General features: G+C 49.1%; 1 protein-coding gene across 1 annotated transcript in view; it reads left to right on the top strand.

Annotated features, from left to right (window-relative positions):
• The window catches only part of WDR76 (WD repeat domain 76), a 96997-nt gene that overhangs the window by 14366 nt on the left and 63123 nt on the right, over positions 1–19508 (top strand). Inside the window, 2 exon segments of the mRNA XM_030192886.1 lie at positions 2001–2033; positions 2035–2094. Coding sequence (XP_030048746.1) covers positions 2001–2033; positions 2035–2094 — 93 coding nt within the window.

Here is a 19508-nt window from a genome sequence, read left to right as displayed (position 1 = left end):
CTGTATGTTCAGGACAGCTCTATCATGGCATGTTGAGTGAAGTTCCTTCACTGCTTATTCTGCAACCTTTGTTGAACGCAGCTCCATTGTCACATGTTGAGTGTAGTTCTTTCTCTGCAGGTCTCAGCGTGGGGCACAGTCCTGTGTCTGCGTGTAGAACACAGCTCTGGGTCTGCCTGTGGAACGCAGCTCCTTGTCTGTGTGTGGCATGCAGCTCTGGAGTCTCTTCTTCTGTGGAGTTTGATTCTCACTAGGCGCAGGTCTGGATGGTTCCTGGGCCTTGCTTCCTTTCTTCTATGAAGTGTGGCGCACTGTTTGGGGTTGCGTACTCCTAGTACTTGTTAGGGTTGCTTCATCCGACCATCTTGGACTCAAGGCAGACCGGCAGGTTTGGAAGTTAGTCTTTGTCCTGCCAAGATTCGGAGAAGTGGATCCTGGTCTAGGAGAGACAGTTCTTCTCCTTGTTGCTCGGATACGACTGTTGCCTTCCTTCCAAGGGGGGTCCTTTGGCATGAGTATCTTTTGCTGCTTCTTTTACTACTCTCGGGACAGAGGTATGTAATTTTTCTTTTGCTCAGGACATTTGTTTTACGTCCTACGGCTTCAGTTCCTTTTCTAGTGTCTACCTCTGTTCCATTTTGGTAGCCTGGTGGTTTGGATATTCAAATCCTTTTCTGCTGATCAGCTTTTTGCTGTGTATATAGCTTTGTTGATTTTTCAACCTTCTGCATTCTTCTTTTCTCCCCCCCCCCCCTCTTTGGGAAACTGCTTTGCTACATCCCGTTAGTCTGGACTGGTCTGGTATAGATGACAAGGAAGGAAAAATTATGTTCTTACCTGATAATTTTCTTTTCTTTAATCATACCAGACCAGTTCAGATGCCCTCCCTGGCTAAAGTCTGTCAGAGTGTTGTTTCTTTTAGGTATCCCTGGCTGTTCCACGACACTTCAATATGCTGGGATGTCCTACAGCACTGCCTACTTCATCTTCTCTATTCAATCTCCTGCCACTTGTTGTTATGCCAGCTCTGTATGATTCCTGTTACTTGGCATCATGGAGTTCTTTCCTTGGATTCAGGGGTAGATTTCTATGTGCGTGAGCAAGCTCAGTATGGACCATTCCCTCCCGCTTACTTTACTGTGAGGGGAGGTTGCAGTTGCCTTTGGCCAAGCAGGAACAGTGAAGTTCTGCATATTGGCTCCAAGAGTTTGCCTGTTTGGTATTAACTGTGTTTTCTTCTACACTTCAGAGCACCATTGCTTGGCTATTCGAAATACTGAACATTCCAGGCTGCACGATACCCTTAAAGGGGCGGTTTACTTGGAACTATTTTCTCTGTCTCCTTCCGCTGGTAGATGGACCACAACCCATTAGTCTGGACTGTTCTGGTATGATTAAAGGAAAGAAAATTATCAGGTAAGAACATAATTTTTTCCACACATTTGTTTTTTTGTGTAAACTCATCTGCTTCCTCCTTGAGTGTGAGTGCCCTAGGTTCAGGATGACATCAACACTTGCACTCAGTGCTTTCTCTCTTCTTCCCACACAACCATCAGACAAAACATTGATTATAGGAGTTATCCTGATGGAATGCAACAGGATAACTCCTGTATTGCACTAGGTGAGAGGAGAGGAAAGAGGGAGAAGAAAGGATGACAACAGATTGGGGGGGGGGGGGGGTAATTGTGGTAATGAGGTAAATCTTACTCGGCACCCAGTCATTAACCACCCATGTAGTCACACCTACCCCCAACCACTCATGCATAGAAAAATCCCATTTATAGACTTGAGAGCTTCCCTGCTTAAAGTCCTATGAACTTCAACCTACCCCAAACATGCCACCCACTCCCAAGATGTATCGCAAGTGTACTTGAAACCTACATAGAGGAGCATGCCTTTGTGTCATGCGTTCAACATTCACTTTCAGACTCATTTTATTGGCGTGACTGAGGTAATTGTGATTTGAACAAGTAATTCCACGTCTCCTGTTCTTTTCCCAGGACAGATTTCCTCACCTGTGTGCCTATGAAAGGAAAAAGACTAAAGAACATAAAAGAAAACAGACAGTTTTTTGCTGCTTTAAATTTGAACGAGGTATGTATTACTTTTACGTGATTAATGTCTTCAAAAAGGTGGTAAATAAATCCAAATAAATAATGTGAAGTTCACTCTAGGTCTGGGGTTCTCAATCTGGTCCTTGGGACACACCCAACCAGTCAGGTTTTCAGGATACCCACAATAAATATGCATGAGGTAAATCTGCATGCACTACCTCAGTGGTTCCCAAACATTTTCAATTCATGATGTCTTTAGTGTCCATGCAAGGCACGTTTCCCCTCCCCTCTGCCAGACATTTCCTCTCAGGTCCCTCCCCCTCCTCAACCTCCCCCGTTCTCAGCCATACATTTCTTCTCGGGTCTCCCCTCCCCCTACCAGACATTTCCTCTCGGGTCACCTCAACCCCCACCCCGAAGCAGCATGGAGTCTTACCTTGTGGAAGAACCAGAAATGGTTTGCTCCCTACCTGTTTTAACCAGTACAATAATCATTCCCTGATTCACTCATACCAGCTATAAGAGAGCAGCGCTACTTGCTTCTGTGCTTTCTCAGCCTGCTTCACTATGAAGTTTGAACTGGGTCTCTCGTAAGAAATAAGACGCTTTCACACCAGGGTCCCAGTGCAGTGGCGGTCCAGCTCCTACTGATCCCTTTGAATAGCTCCCTGCGCTCACCATAGCTCTAGGAAGGAGTCGACAGGAAATCGGAAGGCTCTTTCATGCTGTGCACCCACGGCAAAGCCAAAAATTAGAGTGAAAAATAACCAGGGCAGAGTGGAACGGTTCTGCTTCACTTTGAAATCTGCCAAGTGGAGATGCCTTTTTTGCATTCTCACCCCCCCACCCCCCTCCGCTGCTAAAGATTACTTCTACAGGCTGTAGCCAGTGCACACCTTCTGGCCTCTCTCGGGCAATGTCATGAAGCAGCTGGAGGACATGAACAGGATCCTTCCTGTAAGTTCATCACAGTGCAGCAGGGTGCCGTGGTACACAGTTTGGGAAATGCTGCACTACCTCCTTTGTATACAAATCTATCTTGTGCATATTTATTGTGTATATTCTGAAAGCCTGACTGGCTGGATGTGTCCTGAGGACTTGGTTGGGAACCCTTACTCTAGGTCATGCTAGAAAAATACAATGTCTAACTGCTATAAATGCAACTGTCACTGGGAAGTCTGGTGACTTTTTTATTTTTGTTACATTTGTACCCCGCGCTTTCCCACTCATGGCAGGCTCATTGCGGCTTACATGGGACAATGGAGGGTTAAGTGACTTGCCCAGAGTCACAAGGAGCTGCCGGTGCCTGAAGTGGGAATCAAACTCAGTTCCCCAGGACCAAAGTCCACCACCGTAACTACTAGGTCACTCCTCCACTTCTGTTTCCCGGAGGTGGTCACAAATTGTCTGCTTCTGGACTCATGCGCTTTAAATCTCATCTTTGCTGGAACACAGCACCAGAGAACTGCTTTACATGTAATCCATGCTACAATACAGCACCTGGTGCAAGAGATCATGGTGGCAAGGCTGACATAGGAGAGGGCAAATGGGGCAATTAACCTGGGCCTATATGCTAGAGGAAGCCCTAAATCTGTCTGAAGGTGAAGGAAATAGTTTGCTGGTGGGCTTTGGGGCCCCTTACCAAATTTTGCCCTGGGCCCCAGCATATTTAACACCAGCCCTGAACGGTGGTGGAGCTACATTGCAATAGTTGTTATAATTAAACACTGGTATACTTACCAGATTTTTGTATTGCCAAAGCCAGGGTGATCAAATTTTCAATGATCGCTGGAGGGAGAACAGTAAATAAATGTGCTAAAGTAGAATTAGGTAGATTGACCATGAGGAAATTAGTTAGAAGGAAATTGAAAGAACCAGCTGTGAGGATTGTCTGCATGAGGCATAAATATGGACATAGATACAGAGCCTCTGAATTCAACCGGATTTTTGTTTCTGTGGCAAATTTAACATTTTCAATAAGTGCAATATCTGAACCAAGTTTCCAGCAAATAGTCGAGTGAAAGTCACCTCCACCTCTTCTTCCCTTAGTCCATTCACTCAACCCTCCTTCAACCCCTGCCTCCTTTTCTTCCTTTTCTGAAATTCCTGAAGAGGAAACTGCACGTTTTCTTTACTCCTCAAAACTACCTGTTCCTCTGATCCTATTCCCATCCATCTACTTAGCACTATCTCTCATACTGTCATCCCTTCTATCTGTCATATCCTCAATCTTTCACTTTCCACTGCGACTGTTCCTGATGCCTTCAAACATGCCGTAGTCACATTGCTCCTCAAAAAACCTTCATTGGACCCTACCTGTCCTTCCAACTATCGCCCCATCTCCCTCCTCCCTTTCCTATCCAAGATACTTGAACGTGTGTTCACCGCCGTTGTCTTGACTTTCTTTCATCTCAAGCTTTTGTTGATCCACTTCAATCTGGCTTTTGCCCTCTTCATTCAACTGACCTGTTAATGTGATTTATTTTCTTCCTTCCTTAGCCCTCGCAGGGAGGGGAAAACACAAAAAAATAATAAGACAGAGAACTTAGGCTCAGTTAGGCGCAATCAGTTATTATCTTTATTGATATCTTACAGAGTCAAATACAACAAAATAGTTTTCTCCCTGGAGCAGGTTGCCAATCAGCAGTGCACATCCTGAAAGACAAGGTCTGCTCAGCTAATACTTCCCCGGACATCACATATACTACTACTACTTAACATTTCTAAAGCGCTACTAGGGTTACGCAGCGCTGTACAATTTAACATAAAAAGGACAGTCCCTGCTCAAAGAGCTTACAATCTAAAGGACAAATGTACAGTCAGTCAAGTAGGGGCAGTCAAATTGGGGCAGTCTAGATTTCCTGAAAGGTATAAGGTTAGGTGCCGAAAGCAACATTGAGAGGTGGGCTTTGAGCAAGGATTTGAAGATGGGTAGGGAGGGGGCTTGGCGTAAGGGCTTAGGAAGCTTATTCCAAGCATAGGGTGAGGCGAGGCAGAATGGGCGGAGCCTGGAGTTGGCGGTGGTGGAGAAGGGATTTGTCCTGTGAGCGGAGGTTACGGGTAGGAGCATAAGGGGAGATGAGAGTAGAGAGGTAATGAGGGGCTGCAGACAGTGCATTTGTAGGTGAGAAGCAGAAGCTTGAACTGAATGCGGTATCTGATTGGAAGCCAGTGAAGTGACCTGAGAAGAGGGGTGATAAGAGTATATCGGTTCAGGCGGAATATAAGATGTGCAGCAGAGTTCTGAACGGATTGGAGGGGGGATAGATGGTTAAGTGGGAGGCCAGTGAGGAGTAGGTTGCAGTAGTCAAGGCGAGAGGTAATGAGAGCGTGGATGAGAGTCCGGGTGGTGTACATTTTCCCAGAAATCATGTGATTTCCCATAAATCAGAACCATTACGTAGCCTTATACCATATATGGATTGGTCATGTATTCTATCAGTCTCTCCTGATGTGTTTGCACGTGAACAGTCGGTGGCCAGAGAGCAAGGTCTTCTCAGAGGCCTCAGCCCTTTCGAGGTGACAGGCGGGCCTTCCTTTCTGGTAACAGAACCCAGCCCGCAGTCAGGTCCGCCCAATGATAGGGTCCTGGTCCATATCCAGCCGGTTATTGGGGGCAGACTGTCCCTATTTCTGGTGGAGTGGACCAGTGTAACATCTGACGAATGGGTCTTGTAGGTTATCAGAGACAGGTACAAGTTAGAATTGGTTCGTCTGATAGTAGACTCTCTTTTCTGGAATCTCCTTGCAAATGTCCCGCCAAGGTGTGGGCCGTTTAACACACCCTCCTCAACTTACAACGGCTGAGTGCCCCCTAGTCCTAGTATTTTTGGAAAGCGTGAACAGACGCTTCACATCCACCTGTTCCACTCCACTCATGTCTCCCCTGAGCCGTCTCTTCTCCAAGCTGTATAGCCCTAGCCTCCTTAGTCTTTCTTCATAGGGAAGTCGTCCCATCCCCGTTATCATTTTTGTCGCCCTTCGCTGCACCTTTTCCAATTCCACTATATCTTTCTTGAGATGCGGCGACCAGAATTGGATACAATACTCAAGGTGCGGTCGCACCATGGAACGATATAACGGCATTATAACATCCTCACATCTGTTTTCTATACCTTTCCTAATAATACCCAATATTCTATTCGCTTTCCTAGCCGCAGCAGCACACTGAGCAGAAGGTTTCAGTGTATTATCGACGACGACACCCAGATCCCTTTCTTGGTCCGTAACTCCTAACGTGGAACCTTGCATGACGTAGCTATAATTCGGGTTCTTTTTTCCCACATGCATCACCTTACACGTGCTCACATTAAACGTCATCTGCCATTTAGCCAGCCCAGTTCTCCCAGTCTCCGTAAAGCCTTCTGTAATTTTTCACATCCTTTCGTGAATTAACGACTTTGAATAACTTTGTGTCATCAGCAAATTTAATTACCTCGCTAGTTACTCCCATCTCGAAATCATTTATAAATATATTAAAGAGCAGCGGTCCTAGCACTGACCCCTGAGGAACCCCACTAACTACCCTTCTCCATTGTGAATTCGCCCATTGAACCCCACTCTCTGTTTCCTATCCTTCACCAGTTTTTTAATCCTCAATAGGACATTACCTCCCTATCCCATGACCCTCCAATTTCCTCTGTAGCCTTTCATGAGGCACCTTGTCAAACGCCTTTGAAAATCCAGATACACGATATCAACCAGCTCCCTTTGTCCACATGGTTGTTTACGCCTTCAAGAATTGAAGTAAATTGGTCAGGCAAGATTCCCCACACTATAAAGACGTGCTGACTTGGTCTCAGTAATCCATGTCCTTCGATGTGCTCTGTAATTTTGTTTTAATAATAGCCTCTACCATTTCCCTGGCACCGACGTTAGACTCACTGGTCTATAATTTCCTGGATCTCCCCTGGAACCTTTTTAAAAATCGGCGATACATTGCTAACCTCCAATCTTCCGGTACCGCGCTCGATTTTAAGGATAAATTGCATATCACTAACAGTAGCTCCGCAAGTTCATTTTTCAGTTCTATCAGTACTCTAGGACGAATACCATCCGGTCCAGGTGATTTGCTACTCTTCAGTTGCTGAACTGCCCCATTACGTCCTCCAGGTTTACCGTGAATTCAGTACGTTCTTCTCCGACTCGTCCGCATTGAAATACCATTTCCGACACCGGTAGCCCACCCAAATCTTCCTCGGTGAAGACCGAAGCAATGAATTAATTTAAGTCTCTCCGCTACGTCTTTGTCTTTCTTGATCGCCCCTTTTACCCCTCGGTCATCCAGCGACCCACCGATTCTTTGGCCGGCTTCCTGCTTTTAATATACCGAAAAAATTTTTTACTATTTTTTTTTTTTTGCCTCTACTGTTATCTTTTTTTCGTAATCCCTCTTGGCCTTCTTTATCTGCGCCTTGCATTTGCTTTGACACTCCTTATGCTGCTTCTTGTTATTTCAGACGGTTCCTTCTTCCATTTTCTGAAGGCGTTCTTTTAGCCCTAATAGCTTCCTTCACCTCACTTTTAATCACGCCGGCGGCTTTTGGACTTCCGTCAGTTCTTTTATAATTCGCGGAATATGTTTGGCCTGGCCTCCAGGATGGTACTTTTGAATAGCATCCACGCCTGGTGTACAGTTTTTACCCTCTCAGTTGCCCCTCTGTTTTTTTTCTTAACCGTTCTCATTTTATCATAGTCTCCTTTTTTAAAGTTGAACGCTAACGTATTTGACTTCCTATGTATAGTTACTTCAAGGTTGATATCAAAACTGATCATATTATGATCACTGTTATCAAGCGTCCCCAGTACCATAATGTCCCTCACCAGATCATACGCTCCACTAAGGACCAAGTCTAGAATTTTCCTTCTCTCGTTGGCTCCTGCACCAGCTGCTCCATAAAGCTGTCCTGATTTCATCAAGGAATTGTACCTCTCTAGGCGGTCCCGATGTCAGATTTGCCCTAGTCTATATTTGGGTAATTGAAGTCACCCATTATTATCGCATTGCCCATTTTGTTTGCGTCTCTGATTCCTTTTATCATTTCTGCTGCGTCCTCCTGCTCATCCTGGCGAGGCGGACAGTAGTACACTCCTATCACCGTCCTTTTCCCTTTTCTACATGGAGTTTCAACCCACAATGATTCAAAGGTGTGGTTTGTGTCCTGCTGAATTTGTAATCTATCTGAGTCAAGGCTCTCATTAATATTCAATGCTGTCCCTCCACCAGTCCGGTCCACCCTATCACTACGATATACTTTGTACCCCGGTATGACAGTGTCCCACTGGTTATCCTCCTTCCACCAGTTCTCAGTAATGCCTATTATATCCAATTTTTCATTTAGTGCAATATATTCCAACTCTCCCAGGAGATAATCCCTTATAGAGCCCATATTCGGAAAGTGAGCGATCAGGAGATTCTCCAGTTGCAGAAGATAGTCCGAAAGCAATGCCTCCAATATGGAGTCAAGCGGTCAGTGGAGGCTAGGGAAGCCCTTCTGACTTCTCAGAAAGAATTGAATGAGCTGCTCCATCAAAGAGCGAGAAAATCCCAATTGTATTATCGATATAAGCTGTTCCAACACAGGAATAAGGTGGGGGCCTTGTTGGCATGACTAATGAAAAGAAGAAAGGGGCAACCGAGGATATTGCACTTGCAGGTCTCCAGTGGGGGATGGGTACGCTCGGATACTGAGATAGCGGCCTGTTTTGGGAAATATTATAAACAATTGTATCAAGAACCTACAGATATTATGCTAGACAGTAATTTGTACTTAGATAACCTATCCTTACCCAAGATTACACCCTTGCAAAGAGAATTTCTTACTGCATTACAGAGGGTGATTTATTGCTGGCACTCCAACAAAGTAAGCTCCATTGGGCGCCAGGCCCCGATGGCCTTAGTGTGGAATTCTATAAATTGTTTTGCGATCAGTTGAAGACCCCAATATTAAATCTTTTTAATTCAATGGGGGAGACTGGGACCATGCCAGAGTCATTTAAAGTTGCTCAAATGATTGTACTTCTGAAGCCTGCGAGGTCCCCGAAGGATCCGAGGTCTTTCTATTTCTCTCCTTAATAGTGATGTGAAGCTCTATGCAAACATTTTGGCAAATAGATTATCTCATGTACTTCCAGACTTGATTTCTCCCTCACAGGTGGGTTTTGTGAAGGGCAGGATGGCAACTAAAACATTAGATCAATATTGGCTTCATGGGAAGCAGTGGAACGTTCTGGGGAGGAATCTTTGTTGATAAGCTTCGACGCAGAAAAGGCTTTTGATCGGGTTGCGTGGCAATTCCTTTTTGCAATCTTGAGGAAGGTTGGGATCGAATGTTTCTTTGGAGAGGTGGTAGGATTGTTCAGATCCAAAGGCTTTTATGTGAGTTAATGGGGAGAGATCTTCGGAATTCTCTAAGTCGTGGTACAAGACAGGGTTGCCCTTTGTCTCCATTGCTTTTTGTGTTGTCTGTGGATCCCCTTATTAGAGAAATTGCTTCCCATCCGGAGATTGCTGGGGTACCTATTGGATGTGCTACTTTTTAAGATCTCAGCTTTTGCTGATGATCTCTTAATGCATATTACTCAGCCTCGGAGATCTCTGGAGGAGTTGTTAGATTTGATCCTTGAATTCGAGGACTTTGCAGGCTTCAAATCTTCAAATCCTTGCTCAAAGCTCACCTCTTCAATGCTGCTTTCGGAACCTAACCTTTCGAACATATAGACTGCCCCAATCTGCCTGACCTATCAGATTGACTTTACATTTGTCTCTTAGATTATAAGCTCCTTGAGCAGGGACTGTCCTTCCATGTTAAATTGTACAGCGCTGCGTAACCCTAATAGCGCTTTAGAAATGTTAAGTAGTAGTAGTAGTAGTAGACTCCTAGCATTTGCATATAGACATTTCAGAGTGTGTTTGTTGTTCCTGTTTGCATGATGCTTAGTGCTTGACACTATTGATTTCCCATCTTTTGTCTGATCTTTAGTTGTATTTAAAGGCACCTGGCCTACCACGGTCTCTTGTCCAACCTCACTATCCAGAAACCCTACCTTCCCTGTTTGTGAGGTATCCTTGCAAGATACCTTATCCTGAACCATGCGCTGTTGTGCGACTGTCAGCCTTTCCACGACATAAACTAAAATTATGCTGTAAAAAGGAGAGAGTGCCTGATGTGATCCAGGAGTAACTGACAAAAAAACAGTTAAGCATCCTTTATTCAATACAGACCATAGTTGTACTTTAGAAATATCGTAGTATCTATATAAATAAAATCCCCCTCAGACATTCTGAATCCCCCTCAGACGTTCTGAAGCTCACCTCACTCCAACTGTGGCTCCTGACCTAGGCTATTCGGACTCCCGCACTCAGCCACGCCCATCTGCGCCCTAGGCCACTCCCCATCTGGACATAAAAAGCACTCTCAACGTTCCATTGACCACTGACGTCAATAAAGCCAGTTCGTTTGTTCGAAGCTCTGAAGCAGCAGAAACACAGTCTGTGGGCCCCGCCCTCGCGTCAAACGTAATGACGTTGAGGGCGGAGCACATTCAAGGAGCCAATCAGTAGCCGAAAGCAGGTGAGAGGGCGGAACGACGAAGAGGAGGCGGGAGAGAGGGCGGAATGTGGAAGAGGAGGCGGCCCGGCAGCGCTTCGACCTCACAAAAAGCTACCAGCCATGGAGGCGGAATAAGGGAAGGAAGAAATAACTGCACTCAGCACCAAGGAGTAGCGGGCATGCCAAAAAAAAATCCAACAAACCAGAGTGGGACGTGTAGCTCCGCCCTCACGTCACCACGCGATTACGTCGACGGCAGGGCGGAACAAACAGTGTCGCACATACACAACTTGGACGGAGATCCTGAGCCCCCCTCGGTAAGTGATGACGTCGACGGCGGGGCGGTAAAAAGAGCATCACACAAACACAACTTGCACCGAGATCACGGAGCCACCCTCGGTAACCGACATCAACACACACAACCTAATCTCATAGCAACAGGGTCAACTCTGCCTGGGAGGGTATGCTGGCATGGAGGAGGAGGAAATCAGGGAAGGAAGTCAGAATGCTGGCATGGAGGAGGAGGACATTAGGGAAGGAAGACAGAACTGCTTAACAGAAGGAAAAGCAGGTGGGGAGGGAGGGGCACACACTCACTCAGTAGAGATGGGGAGGGGGAAGGCAAGAGAGGGGAAAAGAGGGAGGAAACGGAGGGGGCCCAACAAAAGGGAAAAGTACGAATGGGGGGGTAACCAGACGCTCTGTCAAACACACTGTAGCTCTCGGAAAACTCTGTCTCTGTCACTCACTGTGTCCAACATACGCACTCGCACACAGTCATTCTGAAACACACACACTCAAACACAGTTACACAAGCACTCAATCTCTCTCTCTCTCGCACACAGTCACTCTCACACACACACTCACTCTAACATACACACTACGAGGAAAACCTGGCTAGCGGTCGTTTCATTGTTTCCGAACGGGCCTTTTTACTAGTATAACATAAATATAGTGAATATTTGTAAAAATAAACTAAATATAAGCCAGAAAGGACAGATACCTAACGAGGTGTGATGTGATGTATTTCTTGTATACCACTAGCTCCCTCTAAACAGAGGTTCAAAGTGGTTTTGAAACAGGCTAAGTGAATCAGGAGACAAAAGGCAAATTGGTTCCAAAGCAATGCAGCTTTATTGCTAGCAATGAACAGCACTGAGTTTTCTCAGGATACTGTGTGTCACAAATCATCTGACACTTACATTTATACTTCCCTGCTGGGCCTGCGCATTAGGCCCCTTATACATCACAGTGGACATGCGCAGTAAACATTTGTAGTTCTTACAGTACACATTTGTAGTTCACAGTACATACGTCATAATACTGAAATGATACTGGCAAGGGAAACGAAACTTAGCATCTTCTTCTACACACACACAATGCTCCTTTCTAGCAGAGGAGATAAGGTTCGTTAGGCTCAGAAATGCAGGGTGGGGGTGGCAACACCCTCCAAGGCCATCTATTCATGTGACGCCTACGTGCAAGCTGGTCTTTGTGTGCAAGCCTTGCTACTACTGTTACAAGCTGTATATCTACTGCACCTGCATTCTGTCTTACACTAATAGGCAGCAAGGCAGCGCAAACTGACAAGTTGTGGTTAAGGCACAGTACAAGAGAACTTAAATGTCCAATACATTCAAGTATGGAATATGCCCAAAAAAGGCAGAAGCAGAGGTAGTATGCACAAAGTAAAGTCCATCAGTATGCACAGAGCTTGAGGTTGTTCTGTTGGTCCAGTAGTATCCAGTGTTCAGTGATCCACTCCTACAATTCCCCCCTTTTGATACTTGAACATCCATTCTGGTGGAGAGTATCATCTCCAGAAGCCTGAAAGGGAAGAGAGAGACAAGAAGCATTAGCAGGGAGGCAAAAAGGGAGCCCTAGGCCCTTGCGCAGCCGCTGGTTGCTTCGCCGGGGTTGAGACGGAGGGTCCCTAGTGGAATCCCCCCCCCCCTTTGTAGCCGGTCTTGTGCTGTCACAAGGGCGTTGGCCCGTTAATTGCCTCGGGAGAACAAAATTCTGCTTCATCCACATCGGATTGGGGGATGGGGAAATACATCTGGAGAGCCATGAGTTGGGCGGCTGCTCGGCGGTCAGCGATGCTTTCCATGGTGGAGCGGAGACACCTGAAAACAAAGGGGAGAGACAAAGGTATTAATAAGCAGGACAACAAAAACAGGCCACCCATAACGAGGAGACTCTTGAGGCTCCCAGAGGTCGGTAGCCAGTTGGTTAAAGAGGATGTCCAATCCCAGGCGCTGTTCCAGGTTTGGACAGGGACGTGAGCCAATTTCACCATCCGGTCAGTAATCTCCCTGATGACGTGACTCTGGTCATCAATTTGTAGGCGCAGTTGCTGAGATTAAATTTGCCGCACACCCCCACCCTCCTGGGCCAAGAGGTAGTCAAGAGCCAGGCGATTCTGGTAAACTGCGGTAATCATTTGGTGTTTGGCGTGCCAGGATGTTAAGGGCAAAGGCCGAGTCGTTAGTGAGTATTTTGAGCACTGCCTGCAGACGGATAATGCGATTCAGCATGTAGATAGGAGTACGATACCCATATGTGCCATCTTCAGCCCACGTGGCCGGTCCATAGTAATGAATGATACGTTCTGGTGGCCACTCGTTGTCCTTCCAGTCTCCTATCTGGACCTTGGGCTTGGTGTCTCGAGGGGACCGTTTACACCTGCCCATGTTTCCAGGCCCCTGTTCCATATAGAGAGGTATACCTAACGTCTCGCCTACGCGCAGGGGCAGGAGGAAGAAACTAGGACGGACGGTGCCCAAGAGACAGGTACCGTACCAGCGGGCTGGGAGCTGCTCATAGGCCCTGCGACCGCAAATGTAGTAGTAGCCCTCCGGGGCTATCCATTTAAGGGAGGCGTTTCCCCCGTATGTCCAGGTTGTATTCAGTGTGGGTTCGGTCCAAATGGGCACCGGGGCGGGCAGGTTGTCCGTTTGCCACCAGGTGGTTCGGCTTCCATTAAACTGGAGGACCCCCGTGCAAGCGGAATCTCCCACTGGGACGGAATAGCGCTTCGAGGGAGCCCGGCTAGCGCAGAGGGTACCTATGATGTTGGTCCTCAGGGCCCATTCATAAGGCCTCTGACGCCGGGGAAAGGTAATGTTGGTGGCGTTGAGGGCGTCCCACATGTGCTGGTGAATCTCCTTCGCTTCCCAGGGCCATTGCTCACCCATGTCGGTGCCTCCACAGACGAAACAGTTGGCAATTCCTAGGGAGAGGGCAATGTTTTCGGCCAGGTTGAGGAACATGTTCCGAGCTTCGGGAGAAATGGGGAACTTAGTCGCTGCCTCCTCAGCGCGAGCAATTTCGTCGAATACGTCCTGGTACCCGACAACCGTGGTCTGATAGTGTGTGGGTGCCTTCTCCTCAAGGCTCTGGCTGATGGTGATGAAGGTTATAGGGTCCGTTCCGGCCCTGTCGATGCCAAAACCCCAAGTTTGTCTCCAGGGGGTCCCGGGTCCCCTCAGCGGCCATTCAAGGAGCACGGTGTTGTCGGAGCCCCTGCGAAATTCACCTAGACCGGGACATCCGGGGTATCCGCCTCCTGTGTAGGCACACACTCGTTCCCATCCCGAGGTCCGGGTGTCTGCTGCACAAGGTAGCCAAGACCAAGGAGAACCATATCTTCCGTCTAAAGTAAGGGGGCAAACATACTTGTGATCATTTGCGTAGGCCTTGCGCCAAGCTAGACTTCCGCACTTGTGGGACCAGGGGTGTCTGTCTATAGCAACACAAACGTCGAAGGTAAGGGTGGCCAGTTTGAGTACCACCTGCAATAATGCGGGTGGAATTTACGTAATACAGGATGCCGTCTCCCTGGACTCCCATAGACCCGACGTACTGGGGGAGCCCCACACTGAGGGTGACATTGTAGTATCTTGGCTTGACTGGGCTGTGGCAGATAGTGAGATTGCTCTGGAGGCACCTGTGAAACTGTTGGAGTCCAGTCGGGGTCGTAATGGCACAAACCGGAAGGGGCCGGCAATCGCCTTCCGGAGGCTGTGACTGATGAATGAGGGTGGTGACCAGGTGATATCCCCCCTCTATGTGATGACGTACTGAGCGCAAACACTCAGTACAGTTCTGACTCAGGGTGATAGGCTGGTTCGAGGATGGGCAAAGGAGGATTATGAAGAGTAGATTCAGCATCATATGTATGGGGAGAGGTATCCCAATCTCTGCAGTAGGAAGATTATGAGACTTACAATGACGGCTCCAATAAACAGGGAGCCAAAGACGCAGTGGGTCCAATAGCTGAGCTTCTGTTGCTGGGTAGGCATGGACCTGGTTCACTTCCTCGTTAGGGTCAGCCGCAGTGGAGCGTCAGGATGTTGACGGGCAGTCCAAACTCTAGGTGTGCCGCCGGTAGGTGCAGCGGGTTTCAGCCTGGTCCAATGTATCCACATGGGACTTCCTGCAATTTTAACAGCGGTTGGGGTAGTTAGGAGAACAAGGGAGGGCCCTTTCCACTTGGGCTTTAAACAGTCAGATTCATCCCACTCCTTTACCCAGACTTCATCCCCCACCCTAAACTGATGTGTAGGACTAGTAAGGACTAGAGGACCTACACTCTCAGTGTACTGTTGGATGTCCTGCACTACCTCGCGTAGGGCCTTCATCTGTTTTACTAGGGAGCTCTTGCCCTGTATCTGCAAGGAGTCGGGAAAGGAGGGTAGGGGTGGCGGCCGGGCGTACATCATCTCATAGGGCGTAAGGCCTGTAGCCTTGGGAGTGCACCTGAGATGCAGTAAGGCCAGTGGGAGCAGGTCGGGCCATTTAGCTTTGGCTTCTTGGCATAGCTTAGCCAGCTGGTTCTTCAGGGATCGGTTAGCTCTCTCCACTATTCCACTGCTCTGGGGTCTCCACGCACAATGTAACTTCCAATCGAGGCCCAGCCTTGTACTGAGTTGTTGTGTTACTTCGCTGGCGAATGCAGGACCGTTGTCAGAGTTTATCTGTCTGGGAAGGCCGTATCTCGGCAGGAGGTGATGGATCAATAAGGAAGTGACTTCCTTCGCCATTTCCGTTCTGGTGGGCTGGGCCTCAATCCATCCGGTGTAGGTACTCACGGCGACGAGGATGGCTTTGTAGCCCCTGGCTGGGGGCATATGCGTGAAGTCAATCTGGCAGACGTGGAACGGACTAGTGCCTCGGAGAACATGTCCTGGCGTAGGACCGGGCCCCGTCCTCGGGTTATTCCGGGCACAAGTTGCGCATTGGCTGGAGGCATTTTTGGTCCAGAGTGACAATTTATTGATGTAGTAGGTCTTCTCGAGCAGGCGCCCCAGAGCGTCCTTGCCCAGATGGGTGCGGTTGTGGGCCTCCCTGGCCACCGTCCAGGCCAAGGCTTCGGGTATCCATATGCGCCCATCCTGTAGTACCCACCAGCCATTGCGTGACTCCAGGCCCTCTTGCCGGGCCCACTCAGTCTCTTGTGGGGCATAGATGGGGGTCTCTGTGGGGAGGTGAACGACTAGTACAGGGTCAGAGGAATGAGAAAGGTAAGGGAGTTGACTCGCCCTTTTTGCAGCGTCGTCTGCCCGCTGATTTCCCCGGGCGATAGGGTCCGTCCGGCCTGTGTGGGCCCTGCAGTGCATCACAGCTACTTTCTTCGGTTTCCATACTGACTCGAGTAATTGGCAGATCTCAGTGGCATTTGCAAGTCCCTTCCCCTCAGCTGTCAGAAATCCCCTCTCCTTGTACAAGGCCCCATGCACCTGGAGGGTGAGGAAAGCGTATTTGGAGTCGGTGTAGATGTTAACAACTTTTCTTTCAGCCCACAGGAGGGCTCTGGTGAGGGCGATCAGCTCCGCTTTCTGGGCTGACGTTCCGGGTGGCAGAGCCATAGCCTCGATCACATGGTCCTCAGACACGACAGCATAGCCAGCTCTTCGAATTCCTTCTATCACCTGGCTGCTTCCATCGGTGAACAGGATGATGCCCCCTTGCCAGGGTTGGTCCTTGAGGTCAGGTCTGCTAGAATGCACAGTGGCCATTACCTCCTCACAGTCGTGGAATGGTGATTCAGGGGCTGGAAGGAGGGTAGCGGGATTAAGGTTGGTTGTGTCCAGGATCCGCACCTCCGGATTTTCGCACAGGAGGGCTTGGTATTTAACCAATCGGGAGTTGGTCATCCATCTGGGTCCGTGGCTCTCGAGCAGGCCGTAGATGGTGTGGGGTGTAGTCACAAAGAGTGTTTGGCCAAACGTGAGTTTATTGGCCTCGTGTATCAGTAGACAGGCCGCCGCAATGCTTCGGAGACACCCCGGCCATCCTCGTGCCACGTTGTCCATGCCCTTAGAGAGATATGCTACAGGGTGTTGCCAGGTGCCGACCAGTTGGGTAAGGACTCCAAGTGCCAATCCCTTCTTTTCGTCGATGAACAAGTGGAACGGCTTGGTCACATCTGGCAGTCCGAGCGCTGGTGGGGCCACAAGGGCCTCCTTGAGGTCCTGAAGGGCTTTCAGTTCGTGCTTCTCCCACTGGAGATTTTGGCCCTCGAGTTCAGGTCCTTTCAATTTGGCATACAAGTCTTGGGTCAGGACAGCGAAGTTAATGATCCAGATCCGGCAATACCCAGCTGCTCCTAGTAATGCCTGCAATTCCTTCTTATTTGCAGGAGTGGGTTGATTGCGAATGGCTTGGGTTCGGGGGGTACCGAGCCTTCGGGTTCCTTCTCGGAGGCGAAAACCCAGGTACTCGACTTCGATCTCACATATCTGGGCCTTCTTCCGGCTGGCTCGGTACCCCTGGGCTTCCAGGGTTTTCAAGAGGTAAAGGGTAGCTTCTGCACAGTCCGTGTACGTTTCACGGGCCACCAACAGGTCGTCCACGTATTGAACGACCGGCCCATACTCGTCCTGATACATCTTCAAGTCCTGGGCAAGTTGATCACCAAAAAGGGTAGGCGAGTTCTTGAATCCCTGGGGAAGCCGGGTCCATGTAAATTGCTGCTTACTTCCAGTCTGTAAGTCTTCCCACGTGAAGGCAAACAACTTCTGGCTGTCGACAGCAAGAGGGATGGAGAAGAAGGCGTCCTTCAGATCAATGACGCTATACCACTTGGTCTGGGCTGGCACTTGGGCTAGGATGGAGTAGGGGTTCGGTACAAGAGCAACTATGTCGGCTACCTGGTTGTTGACTTTCCTCAGGTCCTGGACGGGTCTGTACTCTGATGTTCCTGGCTTCTTGACTGGCAGCAGTGGGGTGTTCCACGCAGATCTGATCGGTTTGAGGACCCCTTGTTGAAGGAGTTTCTGTAGATGAGTTTGCATACTATGCCGGGCTGCATAAGGGATGTGGTATTGCCCTTGGTTGACGACTTGAGCATTTGGTTTGAGTTCAATCCAGATGGGGATGGCGTTAACGGCCAGTCCACCGGGGTTCACCTCTGCCCATACGTTGGGCACCCCAGCCATTAGGGCTCTCCTCTGCCGTGCGAAAGGGGTGTCCTGGCCGTAACGGCAGTCGTCAGGGCCTGCAATTAGGGGGGGCGTGTAGTCTCCATTCTTCCCGCACAGGGCAGATAAGCGTCACCGGTCGGTCTTCAAAATGAGCTTCTACTTCACCCGTGGTCTTAAACTTCAAGGTGGCCTGGAGTTTGCACAGTAGGTCTCGGCCAATCAGGGGGACTGGGCATCCGGGGATATGTATGAACTGGTGAGACACCATCGTCCCTCCGATCTGGACTTGGCGTTCCTTGAGGAGGGGAGCAGTGAGTGACTTCCCGGAGGCACCCACAATCGGTATGGTTTCTTTCGTGGCCGGGGCTATGGCAGTGGTGATAACAGATCGCTGGGCCCCAGTGTCTAGTAGGGCCTTCATTAATTGCGTCCCCACCCGGATCTCCACCAGAGGGTCAGTGGGGACTCTGCCCTCCCGGTCCCTTCATGCAGTATGGTCCCGGGTGGCGTCAAGGGCCATCTGCCATTCTTGTTGCTCGACACGTCCCCGGCCGCGGCCCCGTCCCCGTTGTCCCTGTCTGGGGCCTCTTGGGCGGTCGTCGTCCTCCTCCTCTCTCTTCTGGTCTCGTGGCTTCTCCGGGCAGTCCGCCCACCAGTGCCCTTCTTCTCGGCAGTTAGCGCACTGGTTGCGTCCTATGGGGGACCGTGTTCCTCTTCCTCTCCTGCCTCTGCCCCGCGGTCTGGACCCCAGGCGTTCTTCCAGTACCGTGGCCAACACATCCGCCTTCTCACGCATCCGTCTGGTCGACTCCTTCCGGGCTTCAGTCTTCTCTTCTTGGTCGCGGTATCCGAATACGCGATCAGCTATAGCTTTCAGTTGGCTGATACTCATCCCTTCAAACCCTTCAGTTCTCTGAAGCTTTCTTCGTATATCCGGTGCTGACTGACTGACAAAACTCATGACCACTGTAGGGACGTTCCTGGGATCTTCGGGATTTATTGGACTATGTCTTCTAAATGCTTCCATAAGTCGTTCAAGGAAATCCCCTGTTGTCCTTCTGTTGGACTACATTGTGGATTTTTCCCATATTGGTAATCTTCTGTTTTCCCTTTTTAAGGGCCGCCAGGTACGCCTGCTGATACCGGCGGATGACGGTTTGACCCTCAGCGGTTCAATAGTCCCACGCAGGGGCCGCAGTGGGTACTTCCGCGTCTAAGAGGTTCTGTAAGTTGGCATGGCCCGGGTTGGCGTCCCGGATGGCTTGCTCCATATTCTGTTGTAAGAGGCGGCGTTCTTCAGTGGTCAGAATGTGGGCGCTCAATTGCCTAAGGTCACCCCATGTCGGATTATAACTGTATATGATGCCTTCCACCAATTCTGTCAGCTGTTCAGGTTTCTGGTCGTACGAAGGCCCATGTAATTTCCAGTTATACAAGTCGGCACTGGAGAAGGGAACGTGGCTGTAGACGGTCGA

This window comes from Microcaecilia unicolor, chromosome 1 (genome assembly GCF_901765095.1).
Source record: "Microcaecilia unicolor chromosome 1, aMicUni1.1, whole genome shotgun sequence".
Lineage (NCBI taxonomy): Eukaryota > Metazoa > Chordata > Amphibia > Gymnophiona > Siphonopidae > Microcaecilia > Microcaecilia unicolor.
The sequence above is the reverse complement of the archived record's forward strand: the minus strand, read 5'-3'. Positions and strand labels throughout refer to the sequence as shown.